Source organism: Acromyrmex echinatior, chromosome 7 (genome assembly GCF_024713525.1).
Source record: "Acromyrmex echinatior isolate Ae372 chromosome 7, ASM2471352v2, whole genome shotgun sequence".
Lineage (NCBI taxonomy): Eukaryota > Metazoa > Arthropoda > Insecta > Hymenoptera > Formicidae > Acromyrmex > Acromyrmex echinatior.
Genome location: NC_141858.1, coordinates 6,227,161 through 6,246,743, shown reverse-complemented (window position 1 = coordinate 6,246,743; position 19,583 = coordinate 6,227,161). Strand labels below are relative to the sequence as shown.

Below are 19,583 nucleotides of genomic sequence, written 5' to 3'. Positions count from 1 at the left end.
AACTGCTCTTTCGGCTGCACGTAACCATTTATTTTGATGGTTTTCATTTTCAGTGTAATTTAAAGGTTAACCTTCAACATAGAGCATTATATTTTGAAGGTTTTCTTTGGGTGTTAGATGTAACCTCTATTTGATGGTTCGAAATCACATCAAATTTGAGCGTTCTTTTTAAGTATTTACCGCCCAAAATTGGAGAGTTTTTTTTGTACGGGAAGGCTTGAAGTACCGCGGAAGATTACCGCCGGCATTAGGCAAGCTGTCTGACCGACAGTTAAAACCTCTTGAATGATCAGGATTTCAAAACATTTGTCAAGATTAAGGCCATTGGAGATTATTTCTCTTATTTTCATTTTTGCAATAAAAATTCATTTTTACGTAAAAATGAAAATAAGAGGTGCAACCTCCATTGGCTTTGATCTTAATAAATGACATTCAGGACATGATCCAAAACAGCATTCAAGAGGTTTTAGCTGTCGATCGGACACCTTCCGTAATGCTAACACCGGCGGTATTATAACTTTCAAGCCTTGTAACTCGGAAAGTACGTAATGAAAAATAACTTTATTACAGTGTTTTGAAAATACTGTTAGCAGCTATATAATTCTGCCATCAAAAATATTTTCCATTTAAAAAAATCGATATGACTTTGTTCTAACTTTGGCAACATCATCCAAGATTAAATCAATGATATCTTCTTATATCCCCTTCCAAACCATACAACTTTTGTTTGAAATATTTTTCCGTGTTTATCATAGTTTTCGAGAAATTTTAATGCATTGTTTAAAATGAGACACTCTTATTCTATATTCACGCGTTTTTCCTACTTCGCTGGAGTGCACGCGAGAGCGCACTCGGAAAATGGCAGAGCAATTGAAGCGGAAGGAGAGTAAAATTCCTACGGAAAAATACACCTCACGCGGTCAAGTGAGAATCGCGAATTGCAATAAGGTTGAGTGCCAGACGTGTTCTAATGCTCGTATCACACTACGCATTGGAGACTGAAGAATGCGAATTGAGAATTCGAATTCAACCAATTAGGACGAAATGGATTAAAATTAAAACTACCTGATTGATCGAATTCTAATCCTTAATTCATAATCCTCAATCTCCAATGTGTAGCGTGACACGGACATAAGACGATGTAAATTTCACAAACCGCGAACTATACGAAGAGCACCAAATCCGATAACGCGACGATAACGTCAAAAACCATTAAAGACTCGCGCTCGCGTGAGGGCTGGTTAGCTCTATCTAGAATTCCTATAAGAGAGTCGCGTCAATTTGAAATAAAATGGCGTCTAACAGGGACTCTATTAGAGAACAGTTCTAGACGTAGAGTCATGATGGAACTCTCTACTACGTAGAGTCGTGATGAAAACTGTAATGCGAAGTGATCAGAAGTGATGAAATTATTTTAGTTGTATCAAAATTATAAATAGGTAAGCCTATACATTATTATAAAAATTTCGAATTAAATATATATAAAGATATTATGTGGTAGGAAAGCGTCGAAAGTGAACCTTGTCATTCTAACCTTGTCATCAATCATATAAGACACTGTAAAACACTTAAAAAATGTCACAATATTTCATATAAATCATGAAACAATTTATTACATTTAGGATTAAAATATTATATATTGTCAAAAAAGATGTTTAAAACAATATATAACAGTTTGACGATAGCAAGACATTTTATCGTAAAATAAAAGTATTGATAATGAAGATGTTATTTCATTACTGTTCGTATCATCACTATTTCAGTTCCAAAAGTGTAAAACTAGTTTAGTTATAAAAAACAGATCTGTTTCTGTCAATATTTTGTATTTTAATATTCTACTTCAATATTATACGCTTGATCAAAAAGTTTCCGGAAGAGACGACCAGGTGATGCTCTAAGTCAACTGATTTGAGTTCTTTTTTTTGGCTAGGTTGCCACATCTATCATTGACATTTCCATCAAATTTTATTGCCATAGCTTGACATTTGTAAAAATTACGCCGTCTTGAGTACATCTACTTCTGTGCGTGTTTTCGATTTTTTACAGTTTTAAAAATGGAGTTGAATTTGCAACAACAAGTTTGCAACAACGAATACCATCCAACAGCCATCGAATTCACCCGATATGACTCTCTGCGATTTTTTTCTGTTCGATCGAGTCAAAAAACCTGCGGGGAACGCGTTTTAACAGCCGAAAGGAGGTAATGGAAAAATCGAAGACGGCTCTGATGGCTATATCAATAATAGAGTTCCAGAAATGTTTCGAGAGCTGGATCAAGCGCTGGCATAAGTGTGTTGCAGTCGCTGGAGAGTACTTTGAAGGGGACAATATCACTTTTGATGAATAAACTTATATTTTGAATTTTCTGAATGAATTCCGAAAACTTTTTGATCAAGCTAGTATAATTTAACGTAAATTCTACTCTTACAATTTCTAAAATCTAAATCACCGCGTTCACTCAAAGTGGGGATATAATAGCATCGATGATTGATTCCGCCATTTTACTTCCAATAAAAAATTTTGACAAGATTGACGCAACTCTTTTATAGGGACTCTAACTCTACCTGATGGCAAAGGGGTGGGGTGTAGGTAAGGGCTGTGTCTGCGCGAGAATAGATGGGATAATCTAGGACAAGAGGCCGAAGAATACAATTGTCAGAAATATAACAATTACGAGCGCATTTATTATAAAGAAAAAAAAGTAACAAAGGTAATGATGCAAAAAAAAAAACAAAAATGATGACGGTGTTCTAAAGAAAAAAAAAAAGAAAAACAAGAATCCAGTCATAGAATCGCGGAAACGCGAAATCGATCCAATAATTGTCCGAATTTTAATATTCATGCGTATTCACGCCGCTATTCCAAACATGCCATTGCGAGACTCCGAATAGAGAATTCCACAACGCTGCACTCCTTTTCTGACGGCACATCCACGTCGACATAAAATAACACATTAACAGGACGATACACAGATGCGAGAGAGCATTACAATTAATTAATTCGAAGATTTTTAAACGCGAACATAACACTAATGTCTTGCATCGAAGACAAACACATGACGACAATATCACTCATTGGAAACGAACATACACACTGTTCGCGCATCACGTGCGAAAGTACTGCGCCGATAATACGTGCTAAAAGTTAACGCGACACGCTGAGCTCACACCGAGAGTACGAGAACATTACAAGTTAAATCATAAGCGGACCCCGTAGCGATATTGTAAGCTAACAGTCAACACAGTACGATTTTCCTTGCGAGTATAGCCGCTTGCATACATACATGGAATTCCTTGCAAAGTCACGAAAATCTTAGTTCTCGGCGCTCGCTCCCGTGCCGCTCGAAATATATCTCACGGCTCTTCCGGTTCGTCGCGACCACCAAGAGGCTCGTACTCGTGTTAAGAATCAGTATTTTATTTTTCTCGTGTTTAAATCGCGCGCTTCTAGTAATGCGTCTTCAAGCAAATAGCGTTGATAGCATCGCGCGCATTGATACATGTGTATCGCTAACGATGACGCCAGTTTTTTTTCTTCTTCTTTGCTGTTCTCGCACACGTGCTCGTTGCTACAGAAGACCTTTTGTGTAACTCTTTTACATATTAAACATTGCATTTTTATATAAAAAAACTTTGTTTACTTAATTCTTCATTAGAAGAATAATAATATCTTCAACAACTAACTTAAATCTCCGATAGCCCCTTGCAAACGTGTTCTTTTTACGCTTGATGCCGATCACACTGTGCTCTATATACGAAAAGGTGCCGCTGATAGACTTTATACCAAATTGGCATACCTGCGGTAGAACGCGAAGGTGACCCTACATCCTGTTGCATGCAACTTTATAAAAATATAGAGCAAAAGGCAACCTCACTGATAATCTCTTCCATAGATAGTCCGAGGTCTCTCGCTCGTCCAAAAAACTTTTATCGGGATATCTATGTTAAAAGGAAGAAGAAAAGGAAGAAGACGAGCAGAATCCCAATCGATGCGCGATCAATTCGAGCTCCTATGGGGATAGTCCTATGGAGCGCCTCGCGGCCCCGCGGATTTGCCGAGCTAGCCTCTTTTCACGGTCGCCTCTGGTCGCCCGCTCTGATGTTATCGGCTCTCGAACTCTTCCGCCGATTTCGGCTTGTCTTTTGTCGAATATCTCTCCGTCGCACCCGGGATTCTTTATTGCTGTCATTTGCATTTCCTCAGAGCCTCGAGAGCATGACCAAGCTTCTTGGCAGAAGTCGCCTTCCTCATGTAGCCGGAAGAATCCACCGGTTCCGCGCTCCACGTCTTTGGCCCGTCATAGCTTCTAAACCTTGAACTCTCTCAATTCTTTGTCCACGGTTGTCTCGCTCCTTCTCTCGGCAAAGCTCCCATATATTTTACATAAAATAAAAAATGCAAGGAATTAGAAAAATAATAGTAACGCTAATAGAGGCCTCTCAGAAATTTCGTGCTCGCTCGCTATTTCTTGCTCGAGTCAGACGCGATTCCATGTTTTGTGATGGCGGAAGGTCGCTGCGACATCGCAGCGAAACTGCAGCGTCAATATATATGTGTGTGTGCGTGCGCACGTGCTTGCTTGCGTGCGTGCGTGTGTTTATATGTATATTGTGACCATATTCGCGGGCGACAGCACAACTTCATCGCGTTTCTATAACTTTTTCTTACTTAAAGGAATGTCCGTGCGAAGTAAGTGTAAAGTTTCGACATAGGATAGTTTTCACAAATATCAGAGTTTTCCACTAAACAAAATGGGCGTCAGGCGAGAGAGAGAGAGAGAAAGAGAGAGAGCCTTTTTTTTGTTAATTTTCGCCTACTTTAAATTAATAGCTCACAATTTCAATGTGGGATAGCAACAAGTGTAGGTTAAAGATAGAATTGTCGGAGGATAAAGAGAGATATGTTGCAAGAGTCAACAAATTTATAATGAAATAGATAATAATTGTATGACATTCAATCAATGTCCGGAGTTTCGCTCTGTAGGCTGGATTTGATAGGATTTGCCTCTGCGAACGACAATGATACTTTTGTGCCAACGCTGAGTCGAAACAGCTGTATTCAATCTCATTAAATCTTTACTTTTTGAGCCATGGACAGATCTAGAAGTTTATCAAGGGAAGGAGGGGGAGGAAGAGCCATTGACGAACCGCAAGCGAAATTTTTTCACGGTCAAATATAAAATATTTAAATTATTATTGGTATATGTAAGCTGCTGGAAAAATTTCTGCAAACAATATGAAAAAAAACATGTAAAATTCGGTAAATAGCTTTATTGTTTTTCGAAGTATTCGCCTTTAAGATCGATACATTTTTGCATACCAATTTTCGAAGCATTTTTTCTACTATGAGGCTATAACCTCAGAAATCAGTGTACGAAATGTTTCAACAGCTGCTTCAGGCGACTCAAATCGCTCACCACGCATCTTCTTTTTAATGTTTGGAAACAAAAAGAAGTCATGATAAATCAGATGAATACGGACAATGAATCATCAATTCGCTATTTTTACTAGATAAAAAATCAACAGTTTGACGTGCTGTGTGACAGCTCGCATCATAATGAAGGATGATGCGACGATTTCGGTTTGTTCTACGCAATTCATTTATGACTTCTGGCAAACAAATTGTTGTATACCAATCAGTATTTACAGTCCTTCGATCCTCTAAAGCCACGGTTGCCACATGTCTAGTATAACTGAAGAAACAACATTTGTTGGACGCATTGGTAGCATTGCATGAACGAACAACTTTTGTTGGTTTCGGTTCATTTTGAAATGCCCAAATAGTGAATTGTTGTTTACTTTCGGGCTCATACGAATAGATCCATGTTTCGTTCCCAGTAATGATGTTGTAGACCAAATTTGACCGACCTCGGTTAAATTTCTTGAGCATTTCTTTGCTCCATTTAACAGGACATTTCTGTTTTTGAGCTTTGGTCAAATTGTGTGGGATCCAACGACTGCAAAATTTCCGTACACTCAAGTGATTATGCAAAATTGTATGTATTGCTTTCATGTCAATACCTAAGGATGCTTGAATCTCGCGGTATGTCATATGCCGATCTCGCTCAATCATTTCACGCACAGCATCAATATTAGTGGCAACAACAGACGTGGCTGGACGACCTTCACGGAATTCGTCACAAAGAAAAGTACGTCCACGCTGAAATTCGGCAAACCAATTATAAATAGTCCTATTGGATGGTGCTTCATCTCCAAAAGCCAAATGAAGTCGATTGATGCATTGTTTCGGAGTTAGATTACATTTGTAATCGTAAAAAATCATTGCCTGAAAATTTTCACGGGATATTTCCATTTTCTCATAAAATAACTTCTTTTAAAATATTATGCAAAAAAAACCAGTTGGCTTGGATACAAACTGTCAACTGAATTATAAAACGTTAAAAACATTTAATTCTATGGATATTATAGTAGCAGAACGTTGGCGCTACTGGAAATAATATTGGGAGTACAAATTAGTTCGGTCCGTTTTTCAAAAAATGGCTCCTGCTGTTATGAATGGTTCATAGTGACAGCTGATTTTAGCGTTTTCAGAGAGATTAGACATCTGCTAATAATATTCAGTTTATATCGCTTTGAGTTTCATACAAAAATCTTGATTTTTATTGTGTTTGAAATGTCGAATTTTGTGTTAACCAAGCATTTGCGGGAGGTTCTAATTTTCTGCTTTAATTGGAAGAAAAATGCAGCTGAAGCCCATCGAATGCTTGTCGAAGTTTATGGTGACACTACTCCAACTGATAAATCATGTAGGGAATGTTTTCAAGGATGGAGATTTCAGAAGACAAGCCTCGCTCTGGACAGCCCAAAAAATTCGAAGACAAAGAATTAGAGGCATTATTCGAAGAAGATCAGAGTCAAACGCAAGAGGAGCTTGCAAAATCATTGGGAATAACTCAACAAGTTTCTGCACGATTGAGAGCCATTGGAATAATTCAAAAACAAAGAAATTGGATGCCTTATGAACTGAAACCGAGAGACGTTGAAAGGCGATTTTTCACTTGCGAACAGCTGATTCAAAGACAACAAAGAAAAGGTTTTTTGCATCGGATTATGACTGGAGATGAGAAATGAATATTCTATGACAACCCCAAAAAGAAAAAATACTACGCTAAGCTCGGTCAATCGTTGCCATCGACTTCAACATCAACATCAAAGCCGAACATTTATTTATTCGAAGATCATGCTCTGTATCTGGTGGGACCAAAAGGTGTTGTTTACTATGAGCTACTGAAACCTGGCGATTCCATTACGGGCGATCGGTATCGGCTACAATTGATTCGTTTGAGCTGTGTATTGCGAGAAAAACGGTCGGAATACGAGCAAAGACATGATAAAGTTATTTTTCTTCATGACAACGCCCGGCCTCATGTCGCAAAAGTCGTAAAAAAATATTTGGAAACGCTCAAATGGGATGTTTTATCGCACCCGCCGTATTCTCCGGACATTGCTCCTTCTGATTACTGATTGTTCCGAAGGATGCAACATGATTTGGCAAATCACTGGTTCACTTCTCCAAAATTGGATCACCTCCAAAGACGAGTCATTTTTTCGAGATGGAATTCAATTGCCTGAGAGATGGGAAAAAGTAGCCAGCGATGAACAATAATCTTTAATTAATCTGTTCATTTATTTTGTTTTGAAATAAATGCATTGTTGAACCCAAAAAAACGGACCGAATTAATTTGTACTTCCAATAGATTGCAGAAACTTTTCCAGCCTACGTATTACATTGAAAAGTACTATAATCCAGGAAACATTTTATTTAAAATTATATAAACCAAAAGAATGTAATATAATATATAATATATATATATATATATTTAAAAAATATATGATATATATATATATGTGTGTGTCAGAGGCCGAATCTCTTCCATGAATTCCAATTCGTTCATTGACATTAAAGAAGAGACAAGAAGGGATTTTTAAATAGATTCCTTTATTATGATTCCGAACAAATAATTAAAGTAAAGCGGAGATGTCAGTGATTCGTGCGGCGTCCTTTTGCGTTGCTTGTATATCTCTCCATTTCTGGTTTTTTTGACGATCGATATTCAACCACACACTTTACTAGAACGACTCCTCGTTCCGCTCTCATCTCCGAACATAGTTTCGAATCCAAACGCACCATCATATATGTATATATATATATATATATATATATATATATATATATATATATATATATGATGGCACGTTTGTGTGTACACACACACAGGGCATCACTAAAATCCGGACAAATCGAACAATTTCTTTAAACAAAATGTTTTTAATGAAAAATTAAATATTACAAAAAATCTTTTTACATGGCACTTGGGGGATCCCTGTACAATTATTCGATAGCTTGAATGACGGCCTCTATTCTTGGTCTAAAGCATTCGAATGCACACTGTAATGTAGCACTGTCTGTGCCGATGAATGCTGCCTCAATAGCGGGCCTTAATGACGTCACATTGGGATGCCGAGACTTATTTGTGACCCTTACTACGCTCCATACGTAATAGTTCAAGAGATTTAAATTTGGGCTGTTAGGAGGCCAAAATGCGAGCAATTCGGCTTGTCCTGGCAATCTCAGAGAGCATCTATCGTATCTTTAATGTATAGAAAGTCCTCCTGGGCAATTCGACACATTGTTGGCTCGCTTACACCAACAACCGATGCTAATTTTTGTAACGATTGCCCTGGTCATTCAACATCAGCGCTTGAGCCTTTTCGACTGCGGAAGTCTTCGCGATACGTTCTTTCGAGTGACTCTTCCTCGCTGGCATATTAGAACGTTCATTGGACTGTTCTAAAGCCATATATTTTGCCACAACGTCATGAACGATTGATCTTGAGTATTCAAAGAATCGAATTATTTCCGTTGCTTAGCGCCCAGCGCGAAGGTCTTTGATGATTGCGGCCCTTCGATTATACTTCGCACTTGGTTTCAACATCGCAGCCATTTTGAATATAACTGTTTACTAGAAGCATCAGGCTTTCTTGGACGCCAACAACCTTTAGCGCAGGCACAATATAGCGGAAAATTTAAATTGAAATTTATCCGGATTTTGATGACGCATTCTGTATATATATGTATAGCATTCGCTATATTGTATGATCTAGAAGAATATATAATAGAATTGCAGTGATCGCTCACGGATCCACTCCGTAATAGTTGAATCTGCTAAACGCGATCATTAGGCTTGTTCTTTTTGGTTGAATTTTTGAAGATGAACCAGTTCATCTTTCTTCTTCTTCTTTCCTTCTGAAGAGAAAAAGAACAAAGACGGACTGGTGCAAAAGTTCAGCCAAAAAGAACAGGCCTATTGAGTCTCTCATACAGAATCTAACTAGAGTGGATATAAAGAGAGTGATGCCAGTGCATAGCTACGTCAGGAAGGATCCTTAATGTTAATTAGAAAAAAAACAACGTTAGAGAAAGAAGAGATAAAATAAGAAATTGCATCATAGATATAGAATACAAAATGGCAATTTCCGACTAACTTTTGGCATCATACTTTTTATATCTACTATTCGAGAATTTCGTGTGTTTGATATTACACAAAGACGTAGAGAATGGACTACGCTATCTGTATATCAAAATGGTCGATAAAAGTAAGCGAGAGGGGCCATGGAAGATCATCCCTATCTCTTTTCATTACAGTGTGGAAGAGAGAATGAGAGAGAAATTGGTTATCTTCTATGATCCCTCTTTCTCATTATTGTCGACTATGTTTAAATACTACTTACAATTAAATACGGATTGTGCAGTTTATTCTCTATGGACGAATTCAAAATGGCAAAGCGGCTAAGCATGTTTGTCGAACGAATAAACATAATTGGTTTTTACCTGGATCCAATTAATCATGTTTAATTGCTTAGCGAGCAGACCTAGCCGCTTTGTCGACTTGAACGAGTCCTACGTCACGTGACTTATGCCTACACAATGGTGGCACCAATACCGAACTCTATTTATCCAGCGCGAACGGGCGGAAAATAAAAGTTGTAGCACAGACTTCATTTATTTATTTTTTGGAATATAAAAAAGAATCTATATTTTTTATACTTAGAAAATTCATAAAATAAAAAATATTTTTAGAATATCAAAATTGTAATTAATCATTTTAGAAATATTAAAAGTTTATATAATCTTTTGCTATATTTTTAAAAAAGAAAATTCTAAAGGGAAAATTCTGGGGGCCATATCCCCCATGCCTCCCCCTCCGTGGATCCGCTATTGCTTCGAGCGATTACCTTAGGAGGTGACAATCATTATTGTACAATCAAATGTTAATGAAATCCGTCGACGGCATACAAGAGTTCGTATTTTTAACAAGATCCGTTACCCAAGAGGGTAACTTCGACGCAAATCTGAACGACAATTCGAACACACGAGATAGTTACAATAATCGATTCGGCACGGCATAAAAGATACAAAAAAAATTAATTCGACTGTGGCAAGAGAAGCGAGCGCGAATCGGCAGCTAGTACTTCTCTCAACGACAAGATTCGGGTAGATGGCACGTGGCTTTCTACGGATTTAGACGGCGGCCATTAAAGCGGCTGCTTGCAACCACATAAGTTTTCACGCGCGATCCACCCGACTCTTCGAACCCGGCTCAGCAGCTTTACAATAGAGGTAGAGTTTGTTTCACTATCTTCGTCTCCTTTGGTCCTTATCGCGACAGTCTAGTATTTTAGATGTTAAAGCTCACTTCTTTAATTTTTTTCGACAGCGGGGAAGCGTCCTCTTACAATGATTGTAGGCTCAGCCACAGCACGAGTGAGCGCTGGGAGTTTTCCGCGGATTTACGCAGGTCATTCGGCTCCCCTCTAATCGGGGCCATGTCACTCACCGATTGGTCTCTGTCAATCACGCGATTCCGTGTATTCTAGCGTCTTAGGGCGCGTAATACAAATTCATATAGACTCCTGCAACTCCTAGGTTATTTGGATTAGCACAGAATATCTTGGCAATTTCTCCATCGACTCCGTGTTGAAGTATCTGTATCTCCGATTAGCGTCTCTAGCGTATTTGTCACCTGGCGGCCGAGATTTTTTGCCTTCCGTCGCTCCGTCCTGTAAATGGCGCGCGATATAGCAAAGTAACTGAGACTACTAGAAGAAATATGTTCTTAATTAAAGAAATAAAAAGAAATTAGATAAATGAATGAATAGCGCACGCTCGAATGTGCGCTCGCCCTCCGAGCCGAGAAAACACAAGATTTCCCGCAGGCTATCCGCGAGAGTAACGGACAAAAATTCACGTCACAATATACGAGGGTCGTTCGATAAGTGTGCTAAATCTTTATAAAATGTAACAATCCATTTGATGACATGACACCTAAAAATTATCACTTTTTAAACTCTTCCAGGCCAAATGTCAGCTAGAATTGCGGAGCTTTGCTCTATAGGCTTGCATGCAATAGTCTTATAGGTTCGGTATCCGCGGGAAACAACAATAACTTCTGTATTAACTCCGATTCGACAACAGTACTAAATCTTTTTAAATCTTGACTCTATGAGCAATCATTTCACAGGGTGACTATTATATGGCAGTCAAATGCAAATTAAAATCTGTCGATGATATACAAGAGTTTATACTCTGACAAGCATGTTACTCGAGAGGATAACTTCGTCGGAACAGATCTCTAGCTCGGTTGTTACAGGAATTCTGTTGCCATTGATAAAAGTTTCGATTAGTTAATACACGATGAAATTATGAATTGATTCGATACAACACAAAGTTCTGGCAAGGAGGCGAGCGCGAATCAGCTAGTATTTTTCTCAAACAGACTATCGGGCGGAAGGCACGTGGGCCATAATTCTACGGATTCAGACGGCGGCCATTAAATCGACCACTAGAAGTCACGCGAGTTTTCACGCGCAATCCACCCGACGCTAGAATCATCCCGAGATTGGCAGCTTTACAATAACGGCAACGTTCGTCTCACAATGATCTATTTCTGTATCCGATATCCTTTTAACGACAGCCTGGGCTCCGTTCATGACAACTCTGTGGGATCGTACGTCCTCTAATAAACCACCAGCTCAGCCACAGTACCCGGATCGGCCGGGAGTTTTCGATGGATTGACACAGGCCGGGCCTCCTTAAAGGGTTAGACCACCCCTGAGGCCCTAAAGTAATATCTAAGATTGGGAATTTTTTTGAGTAAATAAATAACTGTGATCAAAAACTATTTAGAGGACTTCAGTGTACATATATAACAAACTAAAAAAATATTTTTTTAGCCTTATGTCTAAAATACTGGCACATTGATCTACTCGCTGAATTCTTTTTTTCTACAGTTTCAAATCGATGTGTCGGATTTCAGGAACACGGTTTGACTCCGAATAAAATACAAAGAATTTTCATTATCTACATGTCAAAAATTAAAGAAGTATGTAAGGATTTTTATAAATATTAATTTTTCTCATAATGGCAACTATTTTACAAAAAAATTGCATTTTCATCTTAAAATTCACTATAAAAATATTAATTGCAAAAAAATTTTCAATATTTTAAGAAAAGCCTACATACTTCTTTGCAGAATGTATTAAAGAATATCCTGTAAAAATTTCAAGTAAATCGGATGAAAATTGTAAAAATTATTGGGAGTACAAATTAGTTCGGTCCGTTTTCCAAAAGATGGCTCCGGCTGTTATGAATGATTCATAGTGACAGCTGATTTTGGCGTTTTCAGAGAGGTTAGACATCTGCTAATAATATTCAGTTTATAGAGTTTTGAGTTTCATATAAAAACCTTGATTTTTACTGTGTTTGAAATGTCGAATTTTGTGTTAACCAAGCAACATTTGCGGCAGGTTCTAATTTTCTGCTTTAATTGGAAGAAAAGTGCAGCTGAAGCCCATCGAATGCTTGTCGAAGTTTATGGTGACACTGCTCCAACTGATAAATCATGTAGGGAATGGTTTCGATGTTTCAAGGATGGAGATTTCAACGTTGAAGACAAACCTCGCTCTGGACAGCCAAAAAAATTCGAAGACAAAGAATTAGAGGCATTACTCGAAGAAGATCAGAGTCAAACGCAAAAGGAGCTTGCAGAATCATTGGGAGTAACTCAACAAGGCATTTCTGCACGATTGAGAGTCATGGGAATTCAAAAACAAAAAAATTGGGTGCCTTATGAACTGAAACTGAGAGACGTTGAAAGGCGATTTTTGCATCGGATTGTGACTGGAGATGAGAAGTGGACAACCGCAAGAAGAAAAAATACTAAGCCCGATCAATCGTTGCCATCGACCTCAACATCAACACCAAAGCCGAACATTCATAGTTCGAAGATCATGCTCTGTATCTGGTGGAACCAAAAGTGTTGTTTACTATGAGCTGCTGAAACCTGGCGATTCCATTTCGACATGGGCGATCGGTATCGGCTACAATTGATTCGTTTGAGCCGTGCATTGCGAGAAAAACGGCCGGAATACGAGCAAAGACATAATAAAGTTATTTTTCTTCATGACAACGCTCGGCCTCATGTCGCAAAAGTCATAGAAAAATATTTGGAAATGCTCAAATGGGATGTTTAACCGCACCCGCCGTATTCTTCGGACATTGCTCCTTCTGATTATTGGTTGTTCCGAAGGATGCAACACGATTTGGCAAGTCACCGGTTCACTTCTCCAAAATTGGATCGCCTCCAAAGACGAGTCATTTTTTCGAGATGGAATTGGAAAATTGCCTGAGAGATGGGGAAAAAGTAGTAGCCAGCGATGGACAATACTTTAATAAATCTTTTCATTCATTTTGTTTTGAAATAAATGCATTTTTGAACACAAAAAAACGGACCGAACTAATTTGTACTCCCAATATGTTGCACACTTATTTTAAAAATGCTGTTTTGAGAAAAAAGTGCGTTTAAGATTTTTCAAGAGGATTTTTTTATTTAGAGAAGGAAAAATGTTAATTTTACCTTCAGTCTGCGATGCCCATAAAGCTGTACTTCTATCTGTCATCAGCCTCATTAACTTCCTTTGTAATTACCAATAAGGATTTTCTGGCCTCTTTTGCTGCGTCGATAAGACTGTGTTCGGTCACTTGAATGCGCCACGCGTCCGCTTCCTTACAAAAATTGAAACAATTAGAGCCCACAACGTGGTTCAAATCTTTCATTATACTTTTGTCTCTCTTTGATCTCCATTATACTTTTGAATCTATCATTGAAATAACAAATAGCAATATCTGTTGCAATGTTAAGTATTGTTTTCCCACTTGCAACAGTTTTTGGAGCCAGTATCCACACAGTCGTGTTAAAGCTCTCATTGCTATTCTGCGCGAATTCTCGTAAAACATCTTGATAAAAGTTTCGTTACTTAAGTCTTCATGAATCAACTTCACAGCATTAAAAACAACAGAACTCATTGGTGTCTTGTATTCTGAAAGCCTTATTATTAGTTGCCTTCGCTTTTTGGTAGGAACACCAAGATTTTTCGCTGGTAGGGCAAAAGTCGTACTGCAGTTTTTCGTCAGTCGAAATTTTATGGTACAAGATTGCTCAAATATTAGGTGTTGGAATTAATTCGTAGCGTTTTTTAATGAAAGAATGTTATTTATTTCACATGAGCATTAAAAAATACATTAATGAAAGTACTTCCCATCACTTGTAAAACGCTACGAATTAATTCCAACACCTAATATATTTCTTCATTTTTTCGATTGAATGGACATTACACCTGATTGCCAAACCATAATAAAGTGCCAATTCATTAATTAATTTCCCAGTAAATTTACCCTTTCCGCCCAGGCCTTTAGTATTTTTTTTAAATTCCTAAGCCGAATATCCATGCGCTTTTGCCTAGACGCATAGCCTATACACTCCTTTTTACACACAGTCCAATTGTAAGGCTCGCGATCTAATATGCTTTTAAATGTTTTACTGTCTCTATCACCCACATAGAATATTTAACCATGTAATTCTTCGGCAAAACATTTCGACAATAGCATCCACTCCCATCTTATCGGACGAACTTTTGTGGTTTGCTTGGCACTGATTATGATGGTTTTCTGACCACTCTTCGTATTCAATAGAGCCTGCTCTCTTCTCTTAGAACTCATATTTTGCAATATTTAGATTTCACAATAACATCTATAACTTTACCAGTGAACCATCCAATTATGTAGCGATGTCGAAAAATGAAAAACCTCTTTTAGACTATGATCCATCGCCGGATATCGTTAGGCCATTGTAATACCTATTTTCTTCGCTGGGCTTTTTTTCTTCAGTAACTGGATTTTTCAATGACTTTTCACGAACAGTAACAGCGGTGGAAATATTTTTATTATAATAATAGTGTCGTAGAAAAATTGAATGCGGCAAATTCATAAAAGCGCAGAATTTTCTTATGCCATGAAGACTAATATCAAGCAACCTCATTGTAAAAACAATACGACGATTTATATCGTATGCATTTTTTTCAATAAATGGAATAGCATTGATAACATTGGAACGCATTTTTTATATTTCATCACGATTTAATAACCTAAAGTCTTGGTTATTTTTCTCATTAAAAATGACATTTGTCCCACATTGCTTGCATACTAATATTTGTGATAATATAATAAAAACTATCAGAAAATCAATAAAACGATATTCAAAAGGAGAGAGAGATACCTGTATATTATACTATATTATACTCTTCACTCAAGGTTTTCAATTTTTTTGCGGAGATAGGGTAGACCGGGATCAACTGAATATAGGAGTAAGTAGAATAATAGAGGCTACATTAAAAACAAAACACGCGAGACATGCATAAACGTGTCTGAGCACGCAGCAACGACTACCACTAAGTCTACTGTAACATCTTGTTGCGAACATATCTATGATAGAAGTTATGCCACAATTTAAAAAAATCGTACACCTAAGTAAATATTTTTATTCTTAAAGTTTTTGTTTTACAATCGTATATGATTGTCTGAAATATTTGATTTCTACTTAGATAGTAAGTGTAGTTCTTATTTAATAAACTCTAACAGATTTTTTTTTGTTTATGTGTCTTTGTTATCATATATTGTTAATGTTTTTAAAAAATGAACGGATGGGGATAATAGACTAACTACAGCATAGAATTGTATGACTCATTTAATGACGATTCTTATAGTACTTACTCAAAATTTTATTCCTTTAAAAAGATTTTCCTCAGTGATAAATATTATAAGTTTAGTTCCCTCATGTCCAATCTCGAAAACTAGGCTTATTCAATATGTTTTTGCATGAAATGAACAAATTTTGCAAAAAAAAGTATCGTTTTGCTCTGCGAAGCGAATGTTTGTGTTTAAAATACATTTTTATAAAAGTTTTATTAATATGTAGCCAAAGATGTAACTTAAAATACATTAATTTTTACTTTAATAATCTTAGTCGAATTACCTCGGTCCCTGGTTGAGAACTCAAATGGAATGCATTAGAAAAATGCATTTTTTTTCATATTAGTTATCAGTTTCCCCTTATCATTAAAATATTATTAGGTAGTCAAATATATGTAGTAATTGGTGTTGAATTCATTTTTTCGATAAGTTTCTTAATTTTGTCTGTTCGAAAAATTTGAAACTGAAAAATGAGTCTATTAGCCTCAGTCTCTCCTACTCACACTTTCGGTCCCTTGCTCCATCTGATATCGATTTAATACCTTTCTCTTATTAATGCTACTTCTACAAGCATGTCCAGACGTATCTCGGGAACCTTTTTTGTCATTATATATCTTCTTTTTATTCGCCATGAGTAATAAAAATTCAAATTATTGTCAGTGTCAGTAAACGACGTTATGCATGCGATTTCCAAATATATTATATATTAATGGCGTGTAAACTAAAACCAACATTATTATAGATGTATAGCAGCAATGGCATCTATATTGAATAAGAAGCACGTTTTGGTAAATAAATGGTCCTACATATTGGGTATGGGAATAAGTTTCCGCCCTTTTTAAATGAAAAAGATGTGTTTATTTAAACAAATCTATATAAGTGAGTTTATTCAAAGTATGCTCCTTCGGAACTTTCTCCCACCTTTCCGGTAATAAACGGATTCCTCGAATGAAAAAATCTGATTGTTTTGAAGTGATCCATTCATCAAGCCATTTTTTGATACCTTCATAAGAATTGAATCGTTCTCCAGAAAGGGGCCGACTGCATGGATCGGAACAAATGGAAATCTGAAGAGGCAATGTCCGCTGAATACGGCGGGTGGGGCAGAATTTCCCACTTTACTCCTTCCAAGTATTTCTTGATCGGTTTTGCAATGTGTGGCCTAGCGTTGTCATGTAACAGAATCAGCTTGTTGTGCCTATTGTGTCCATTCCAGTCGTTTTTCTTTCAAAGCTTGGTTTAAACGTATCAGTTGTAGCCAATAACGATCGCCAGTGATGGTTTCGGACGGTTCGAGCAACTCATAATATATAATATCTCTTTGATCCCACCAGATGTACAACATAATCTTCGAAGCATGGATATTTCGTTTTGGCGTTGATGGACCTGGTTCACCTGGCATCACCCATGCCTTCAAGTGTTTAGGGTTATCGTAGTAGATCCATTTTTCATCGCCAGTTACGATACGATGTAGAAAACTCTTTGTTGTCATTGACGAAGCATTTAGCAGATGACCAAACATCTTTCCATGTTTCTCTTTTTCAATTTGTATGGCACCCAATTTCCTTCTTTTTGTACCATTCCCATTGCGTGTAGACGTTTTCCAACAGTGGATCTATCAACATTTAACTCTTTTGCCAATCTATCGAGCGATAAACACGAATCTTCTTCGAGTAATGCTTACAATTCTGCATCTTCAAATTTTTTCGGTGCATCTTCGCGTTCTTTGTCACGCACGTCAAAATCACCACTGTTGAATCGCCGAAACCATTCTTTACAACTAGTTTTCGATGGAGCATGCTCATCGTAAATATCTACGAGGAACGATGCGTTTCCGCAGCACCTTTTTTTAAAATAAAATAATGGAGTAAAACTTCCCGCAAATGTTGCTTTTTTGGAATAAATTCCGACGCAAAAAAAGTTACTCTTTGTTACGCTTCGAACGAATGCCATCTATTGGGCTCAAAAGTTTGGACACACCTTTCAAAAACATATCTTGCCGTTCTATCAAACACACGAGCAATGCTACTAACATCTTTCTGCAATGGGCGGAAACTTATTCCCATACCCAATACTATCGACTTTATAAAAAAAAAACAGCAAGAAACAAAAATTGTTTATTTTCTTCTCGTAGAATTCTGAGAACTTTTTTAGAATTTTTTAGTACCACATTTTCTCATGTTGGCAAAAATAGTTGCCAATAAGAAAATGCAATACTAAAAAAATTGATTGAAAATTCTGAAAAAACATTCTTAGAGCTTTACAAGAAAAAATTAACTATTTTTGTCTATTGTTATTTTTCTGTAAAATTGATACTTGTGTAAAAAATTATTAAATGATCTTCAAGTAATTAAGACAATATTCAATGATCTTCAGTAATTAATATCTTGTTAATTATTGCGAAAATTGCAAAATGGTAGAAGGCTTCTCGATTCACAGTTTAGTTCGCTTTACATGTGCATGAAATATTTGGCGGTCATTCTGAGATATCCTGATATTTTTATTTAAAAAATGGCGATAATCTTCGTATGTAAGAATCTTTGAAAGTTAATTTTTTAAAACTAATTTTATTATTATTTTCTTTCCAGATCATATGAATTTTGTTTAAAAATTTTGTTTTTTCTAAAACATATAGGTATTCATATGTTTGGGAGATTAAATTAAAATGAATCATTCTTAAAATTGCTAGAATATTTTTTTCTAAGTTGATTTTTCTTTTCAATTATTATTGTTTAATTACATCTGGATTTATATATTTTAAAACAAACTTTTCTTTTTATAGGAAATTCCAATTACTGTGGATATTGGTAGCAAATTTTGTGTCGGCGCTCGTTTATTCATTGTCGGAAGATTAAAGTTACTGCCGCATTCGTAAGCATTTAATATTATAATTTAACCATTTGTTTTCCCAAGTTTATTCAACGAAGTATATCATGTTATTTTATAGATTTTACATAAATCTGCAGAAGGGTAAAACCATTTATCCTCATCCCGTTATACTACTGCATTTAAATCCGCGTTTTTTATACGGCAATAGTGAGCCATATGTCGTAATGAATTGTTGGAACAATGGTGCATGGGGTCACGAAGAGCGACATCAAGGTCAATTATCCTGGATGCCCGGTCGAGACTTCGTACTTACGTAAGATTTTATAATTAGAAAGACTTGCACTTTCTTATAACATGAATATTACTGAAATTGAAAATATTTTAATAATGCAACATATTTGAAATATTATAAGTATATTATAATATAGAAATATCATAATTGTAATATTTCATTGAATACATTGCAAGACATTATTGCAATATCTTCAATCACGTATATTACAATGATCTAGACATATTTCTTTTATCTACGTTATAAATTAATAAATTAAGTACCCTGAATAAAAATTTAGATAAAGAGCCAATATGTCCTTGCATGGATGCTATGCTATCATGTTAGGAACTAGCATGGTAAATTTGCAAGCTCC

At 36.6% G+C, this 19,583-nt stretch overlaps 1 protein-coding gene across 1 annotated transcript in view; it reads left to right on the top strand.

The window, feature by feature from the left end:
• The window catches only part of LOC105145135 (galectin-8), a 111,642-nt gene that overhangs the window by 73,501 nt on the left and 18,558 nt on the right, over window positions 1-19,583 (top strand). Inside the window, exons 4-5 of the mRNA XM_087408180.1 lie at window positions 18,890-18,978; window positions 19,055-19,249. Coding sequence (XP_087264306.1) covers window positions 18,890-18,978; window positions 19,055-19,249 — 284 coding nt within the window. The remainder of the gene's footprint in view (window positions 1-18,889; window positions 18,979-19,054; window positions 19,250-19,583) is intronic.